The 8159-nt window shown below is 32.3% G+C and overlaps 1 protein-coding gene across 1 annotated transcript; it reads left to right on the forward strand.

Annotated features, from left to right (window-relative positions):
• Positions 1–5263: 5263 nt before the first annotated feature.
• Positions 5264–7866, forward strand: LOC127804635 (WRKY transcription factor 55). The gene is made up of 3 exons (XM_052341522.1): positions 5264–5826; positions 6856–6987; positions 7157–7866. The coding sequence occupies exons 1-3, from the start codon at positions 5402–5404 to the stop codon at positions 7641–7643; spliced, it is 1044 nt and encodes a 347-aa protein (XP_052197482.1). The 5' UTR covers positions 5264–5401; the 3' UTR covers positions 7644–7866.
• Positions 7867–8159: the final 293 nt, after the last annotated feature.

Here is an 8159-nt window from a genome sequence, read left to right on the forward strand (position 1 = left end):
TAAATTAGATTATAATAAAATAATAATGCAGTCACGAACGTACACGTACATCCAAGTCCATGACAAATAATGTGTTGGAGGAGCATGAACTATGAAGCAGCAAGAGAGAGAAGAAGAAGTCAAGCGCCATTGAAAATTCTATAAAATGGGTCTCCCAAGTGCCAAGTCTCAACTCAACTCAACTGAGCAACAGTCCCAATTTGTCGCCAACCTAATTGGTCATACATTTATTTAGTCTCAAAGCGGGTTTGGTGGGGGCAGACTACTAAGTCAGTTTAGAATGTTATTTGTATTATTATTTCAAAATAATGAGATAATCGTCATAATTATATCTTGACTTGAGGTTAATGCATTTAGCATTAAATTTCTATGACTAACTCGACACTAAAGATATTTTTTTTTTTTTGTTAACGCAATCACGAGTGTTCATGCTGTTCGGCCCCACGATATCAGCAAGAAATGTAAATTAGAGGACTTAGCAGCCAGTTCGATCCCTAACCCCATCGTAGATGTGAGAGTGACAAGTGATTTTCAACTTTCAAAAACGGTCTGACTGCTAAGCTTCTCTCATGTCCAGGGCTCGAACAGTGAATCTGAAGGTCCGAAAAACAACACGACAGTACTTTTTTTGTCAATGAAGCTATGTCCTGTGACACTTTTAGTAATTTTATGTTATTCAATATGTGGTTTATGTTTTCAATTCTAATAACAAAATTTTTAAGTATGAATGTATATTTAAAGTAACATTCAAAATGAATACATATTTAAAATCAGGTTTTGTGCATTATTTTTATTGCAAGTATATCAAAGATAGGGACAAAAAACAGAACTGAAATACTCTCAAAATATAAATTAAACGGTCGGATAAGTAATATTTTGGTGTGAATTCAATGAGTTACGAGTTTGACCATCACTCTGTGCAAGGTCTAAAAGGCCTAATCTATAATTTTTTTTCTCATATAATTAAAAAAACAAATATCAAGAACCACATAAAAATAATCAACCCATGAGAGCGTGACTAAAAGTCCCAGGCGCAATCCCAGGAGAGACATGAATGAACTGGACCATGACTACTTTTCTTCGTTTCTTCTTTAATTTAATTTCTTAATGGTTTGGCTAGTACATATGAACTGAAGGACCTTGACCGGCAGGCAGGTCGCCGGCGGCTAATTGAAAATGCCGATATTTCTCGGCGGCGAAGACCGCGACAACAGCTGTTTCCAGAATATCATTTAGATTGAAATTTGATGCAATTTAGTTCATTTTTCCAAAATCATCCCTTTTTTTTAACAACTTTTCTTACGTCAGGTTACCAATGACTTTAAAAATGAGTAAATTTTATACATTAAAATAGTAATATTAATTTTTTTTTGTTTATAAATAACAATTTTATTAAATGAGAAATCGCAAGAGAGACTGCATCTTAAATTCTTAATGTTAGGGTATACCCCAACCATAACAACAAAAACTAAACAAGCAAACAAAAAAAAATCATTTGAACAAAAAATCAAGAAAAAAAAAAAACTATACAACTATGTATAAGTCATATGTCGTCTTCAAAAGCTTGTATTGAAAAAATTAACTCACTCCAAATCATCATCAGACAAATCTCCTTAAGAATTTAAAGGTTTTTGACACAAATATCAATATTAGTGATGTAGACACTCGGTTACTTAACTAAAAAACTTGAGAAATACATGACTAAAATCTGTATCCGTCAATACATGACCATCCCCGAGCATTAGAAAGATACATTTGCATGAATGTTGAAATTTGTAATGTCAAATCTCAATTACTTCTCAAATAATGACTTAAGGTGCCAAAAGTATAATTACGAGTCAACAACTGTTCTACGTTAAAATTAGTATCGTATATTAATCCTCAGTTACATACTAAGCAGTTTGACTTAATGAAATAAAAAAAAAAACTACTTAACAAGAAGCTGACAAAAGTGTCGCAGAGCTCAACTTTGTACAATATGAAAAAATGAAAATAATAGCTAACTTCGTTCACATTGAACACTTTATTAACATGTCGTACTTTACACAATTACACTTCAATTTAATGAAATTTATTTAAACATAACAAATATATAATATACAACCCCTCCTATATTTAAATTAAAGGAATGGATTGTGATAAAAATTAATAATAGTTAAACTTACTAAAATCAGATTCATTAATGAATATAATTAATATTATAATTTTTTTTTAAAATTATCGTTCTTACACGGTCTCCCATCACTTGTGTCATCAATTTTGACAGATGAGATAAATTATAAATAGAAATTTTGTCTCACTGCGTAAGGTAAGAAATCGATCTCACGACTTATTAATACAAATTTCACCTTATTATAGTTCAACTATTTAATCTATACTCAAAAATTAATATTATAAGTCTTCCTTACATGGTAAGAAAAGGTGATAAAGCCTTGGTTCACTTTTCTTTATTGAAAATGTTATGTGAACTCAAAATTTTAACATTATCATACATTTAAATATTCAGTATAAGAGTTACTTAGTATTGTCACATTAATATAAACTATCTCATTTTTATATTTCTTTTGTTATCTTCTTCTTCGTGACGTGACAACGTTGTCATTTCTTCATCTTTGCAAAGAAATTTCCAACTTCCCAATCTACGTGACTTTTACGAAAACTCATGTTAGTCATTAACTAAATTATCATAAATATTTAGTTCATTTTGTTAACTTATGTCTGGTAGAGGTATTATGACCCATTGACCCCTATGTCTAATAAGGAAAATATTATTGGTATATCTTTGTGTATTTCTTGGGCTACATAAAGGTATACCAATAACAAAAAAATTTCTCATGAGGTGCATAAAAACGTGTGAGATGCATGTAAGACGCAGGGTATTTTAGTCATAATATTCCCTTATGTAGTTCAAAATGTACAAAATGATTGTATATCTAGCATGATTCATCTAATAAAGCACTAATATAAGTAAATCAAACTCGTTGAAAATAAGTCATATATATATATTTTTAATAATGAGTATGAATTATATCTCATGTTTTGATGTAAATATATTTTTATAAAAAATATTATTTAGACACTTAATTTTGATATTTAAATTAATATTTTATATTAATATATTTAAAATTATCGTCTTTATGGCCCTTAATTTTGACAGAAGAAATAAATCACAGATGAAGACCTTGTCTCATTGCGCAAGATAATTAGTCGAACTTATGATCTATTGATACGAATATCAATTTATCATCATCTAATCACTTGATATGTGTCATGAAAATAATATATTATATATTTACATTAATATAACATTCAATATAATACATCGACGGGAAATTACACCACAAATGTTAAAATTGAATATTCATGTAACGTTTTTATATTAACATAATGTGTAATCTATTATATCGCGTATTATATCATTGTAAATATGTAATATATTAATATAAAATATACCTCAAGTGTAAATTTGAGTCTCTAGTTGGGGATTATAATTACCCTAAATATTAACATAATTTGCATTTACCAAAAATCGTTTAATCAAGTACAAAAAAAATACCCCCCCCCCCCCCCCGATTTAGAAGTCGGGCGGGACCCACGGAATCTGACGACCCGTGGTCCAAATCAGGGTCAACGGTCATGAACTGGAAGCTTCGACGGTTCAACGCCAGACCACATCAAAGCATTTACTAGTCATTGTTTAAAGTAATATTTGATAATTAATAATATAATCAAATAATGTAACAATTATTTTGTTAAATATCCCTATTCTTTAAGTCAACAATTCTAGTTAATTAGAGTTGTTATAATTTTAGCTTTGATATTTCATATTTCTATAAATTATTTAATTTTTCATAATTTCAATTAAACATTAAAAATAACTAATTTAAACTTTTAACTTGACAATCAAGAGAAAATATCCGTTAAAATATTCTTAATGAAATATATTATTTTATATAATTTTTTTATTATATATTATTGTTTGAACCATTCACACTTTTGTAAATATTTATACGTGAATTTAAATTTAAATTTGTATCTCATTAACTCAGTTAAGAATATATATTATAGTTTGTCGATATTTTTATTTAATATGTTATTTGGCTTTGACGCATGTAGGAACTAATTTAACATCAACCCTAAGCATTCCTTATCAATTTCTTCTCTTGGTGGGTATCAAAATATGTAAACTCTAATTATATTTGAAGGAAGTTACCATGAAAATATAACCCAATTAAAGTTGTTTATATTTCAAACTCAAAGAATATTGAAGGAGAAATTAATGAATCAGGGGGCCAAGTCTTGTTGGTTGAAAAGTTTGGAAGGAATTAAGAAGAAAGAAAGCGATTTACAAGTAGTATTAATTAGTGATCATATCTTTGGGGGGGGGGGGGGGGGGGGGGGCTGTTTAGTAGTTTGATCATTTATTAAAAATTAAAAAGTTTATATATTGTTGATTTTAAACACTATTTTAACAACGTTTTAAAAAAATTGTCCATAATTTTTCTCAAAATGCTATTTAGAGCTTATTTTATTGACTAAGTTAATTACAAATTTATCCTAAAAAAACTCAACTATTTCGAATTCTTTGTGCTTAAACATTACACTCTCCCATAGATATCCCTCTATCCTTCATCATCGCAACCTCCATTGCTGACTTTCATCATGACAACTTCCTTCTTCGACCTTCGCCTCCATCGTCCGTCGCCTATAGCCTCCTCCATCTATATATATGTATAATATATATATATTTATAATTTTTATGAATTAAATATAAATTTAAACATAAAGTATTTTATTAATTAATATATTTTATAATAATTATGTATAATTTTTTAACTTATAATTGTAATAATTTTATCAGCGTAAAATTAGTATTTTTATGAATTTTATTTTTATTAGTCAGTAACATATTTATTTTAATCTTTTTATTAAGTTCCGATAGTTTATCAATTTTTTTAAATTAAATATATAATTATATAAATAATAATTTAAATTTTATTTATTTAAACACGTTATCAATTTAAATATTAAATAGCATTTAAATTTTTACGAAGCTTATAAGTAAAATCACTTAAAAAAGCTATGTGAAAAGGGTAAGCCAAACAGGCTATTAGTCAGGGACCATGACCAAGTCATGTTTCATCTTCCAAGTTGCTTCTTGTCTCTACCGTGTTTGAGATTTGCAAAGAACTTTGAATAACTCTCTCTATATTTTCCTCAACGGCAACAACCCAGAAGCCTTCTCAAAAACATCATTTTCAGCCATTGGTTTCATCAGTAATATATATATGTTTTTAATTATATATATATATATATTGTGGGTATATATGTTTTTGGATAAATTATATGTTGTGTTCGAGTCCTCCGAGACAGGTTTAAGAAAACCCTGAAAAGCAAATCCATGGAGGAGATCAGTGCTTTGATCTTCCAAGGTTGCAAGTTGGCCAGAGAGCTTGAATCGAACTTTCCACACTTGGCCGGCCAGCCCGAAGTTCTCTCGGATTCATGCGACCAGATCCTCAGGCTTTTGGCCGCCGCCAAAGCAAAGTTGAATGTTGGTGATGCGCAGATGGTGGAGCCCGGGGAGAGAGTGGAGGAGTGGCTGAGATACGGCCGCGGAGAGGCAATGGGGCTGCATCCGAGGGAGCTTTTCGGCGCTGGAAACGTCGTGCATGGGACGCCGGAGGGTGGGAAGGAGATGGAGGTCTTGGGTGGAGGAGATGGGGAAGATTCGGAGATGTTCGGGGCCGGCGGAGGGGAGGGGAGGCCACCCGCGGTTGCTGGGGATCACGGCGGGTCTTCGTCCTCGCAAAGGCCGCGAAGAAGGTGAGAAGCTTCGAGTTTGGAAAATATGTTTATTCTTTACTTGTTAATGAATTCCTCTTTAATTACTACGAAAAAAGTTCTTTACATATAACTAATTAGAAGTCATGAGTGTCAATGATGTCATTTTCTCGCTTGTTTTCATCTTATAATGTCATCACAAAATGAAGAATTTTGTACATTAAGATACATTTTTAATAATATTACTTTGATATAAATAAATTATTACAATTCTCATTTTATAAAAGTTTTATTTTCAGTGCAATTTTAAAAAATCTAACAAATAATCTAATAAAAAATATTAAAATATTTTTCAATATTATCTTGACTATTTCATATTTTAGTCTAAAAATTATTTCAACTTTATGTTGGCATAACCTTATTTTGATATTGAAAAAAAGAGAGGGTAAATGTAAATTGTTATTTTTATTATTTTATTTTCTATTATTTTGTATTTAAATAAAATAAAATTAGATTACATTTTAAAGCATACCTCATAATTTTTCAAATAAAAAAATAACAACTTTTGGGTTAATCTCTATTGGTCCACCACCCAAGGAAAGTATAGTGTGAACCCACCCAGGTGAAATGAAAGAGAAATAAGCATCCAAATGAGTGGGGACTATCCATGGTGAAGTGGGGTGTCTCCTTCGTTTAATATATATATATATATATATATTTGATGAAATATTGTCTAGGATACTACTGTACTGCATGCTAAGGATTGTGAACATGTTTACCTGTACAGTACATTTATGGGATTATTAATTCTCCTATTTTTATCAATTAACTTGCCGGTAGAAGCCATTGCCAGGCTGCCAGCCAGCCACACCAATCCCTAAAAGGCCCAAAAAGGGGCATCTCTAGACGTTCTAGGTTTCTCCTTTTCCGTATTCTAATTAACTTGAAAACTACGGTTCAATTCTTGATTTCACATTATGGAATCGCTTTGTCTGATTTAAGGAATTTTAGATCAATTTAATTTGAACAACAGTTAACGGCGACATATATACATACATTAAATAAGCACAGGAACGTTGACGGCGGCAAACGAAGGGTCCTGATGCCAGCGCCACTGGCCGGAAACACTGAGATTCCGCCGGACGACGGCTACACTTGGAGAAAGTACGGCCAAAAGGAGATTCTAGGCTCAAAGTTCCCAAGGTATTCTATATATGTTTACGTTCGTACGTACTCATTTGCCTCTCATATATATATATATATATTATATATAGTACTTGGAACGAATCCTTAATTTGTGATGATCATGATGAAACTGAGACAAACGCATTCGTCTTTTCTCCGCCGTGGTCGGCGGCGGGGCGGTGTTCAGGAGCTACTACAGGTGCACCCACCAGAGGCTGTACCATTGCCCGGCGAAGAAGCAAGTCCAGCGGCTCGACGGCGACCCTTTCACCTTCCAAGTCACCTACCGAGGCGACCACACATGCCACATGTCCTCCACCGCGCCCACCTCTTCGCCGCCAGTTATGACCCAATTTTCCCCTACAACCACCCAATCTCCGCCGTCTGCTTGGCTCTTAGATATCAAGCCAACTGGGGAAGACCTGCAGGTGGGATTGTACAGGGGCTTTGGCTTGAGTGGTGGCGGAGGGACTAGCAGCACAACTGGCTCCACTGGGGTTGGCAGCGGTCCGTTGGGTGCACGATATGGAAGAGAAGTTGACAACGAACAGCTACTGGTGGCGGATTTGGCTGACGTCATGTTTAACTCTGCTAGTAGCAGCAATAACAGCATGGAGCTCATCTTCTCCGCCATGGATGACCATAAACAAAAATCAAGAGAGGAGCAAAACTAACTGCCGGCCGGCCGGAAGCCAGATATATCAACAGGTTTAATTAGATCTAATATTGTTGCTTAAGCGTTACATTCGATTGAGTACTGCATGCGAGATAAAGTCACTAGCAGTTGTAGAGCTGTTTCAAAATTTGTAACATATTATTATTGCAGATTTTGACCAAAAAAATAAGCTAAAGCCAAACATCACCTTACTTCATTATGCAAGAGGGATTATTTGTTAGTTCAAACATTTGGTACGTGCATGGTATGATCACATGATCTCTTAATTTGCTTATAACCTATGCAATTCATTCTTAAATTACAATAATATAAAATTGCCACTTTCAAGCATATTAATTATAGTTATATATATTTTTGGTGTGGAAACCATATATATATAGTGAGGTAAAATATAATTTGCGCATATATATATATATATATACCGACTTTTGCTAAGTGTTACTAATTAACAAAACATTTCAAATATGATATTGAACAATTTTAAAAGCTAATTTGGCCCTATTATATATAATTA

This window comes from Diospyros lotus, chromosome 1 (assembly GCF_014633365.1).
Source record: "Diospyros lotus cultivar Yz01 chromosome 1, ASM1463336v1, whole genome shotgun sequence".
In the NCBI taxonomy this organism is placed as follows: Eukaryota; Viridiplantae; Streptophyta; class Magnoliopsida; order Ericales; family Ebenaceae; genus Diospyros; species Diospyros lotus.

Excerpts from the sequence above, each read along its gene's own strand:
- LOC127804635 (XM_052341522.1), top strand. The coding sequence starts at position 5,402 with ATGGAGGAGATCAGTGCTTTGATCTTCCAAGGTTGCAAGTTGGCCAGA. Across the intron at positions 5,827-6,855 it reads TCGCAAAGGCCGCGAAGAAG|GAACGTTGACGGCGGCAAAC; the intron begins GTGAGAAGCTTC and ends AAATAAGCACAG. Across the intron at positions 6,988-7,156 it reads CTAGGCTCAAAGTTCCCAAG|GAGCTACTACAGGTGCACCC; the intron begins GTATTCTATATA and ends GGCGGTGTTCAG.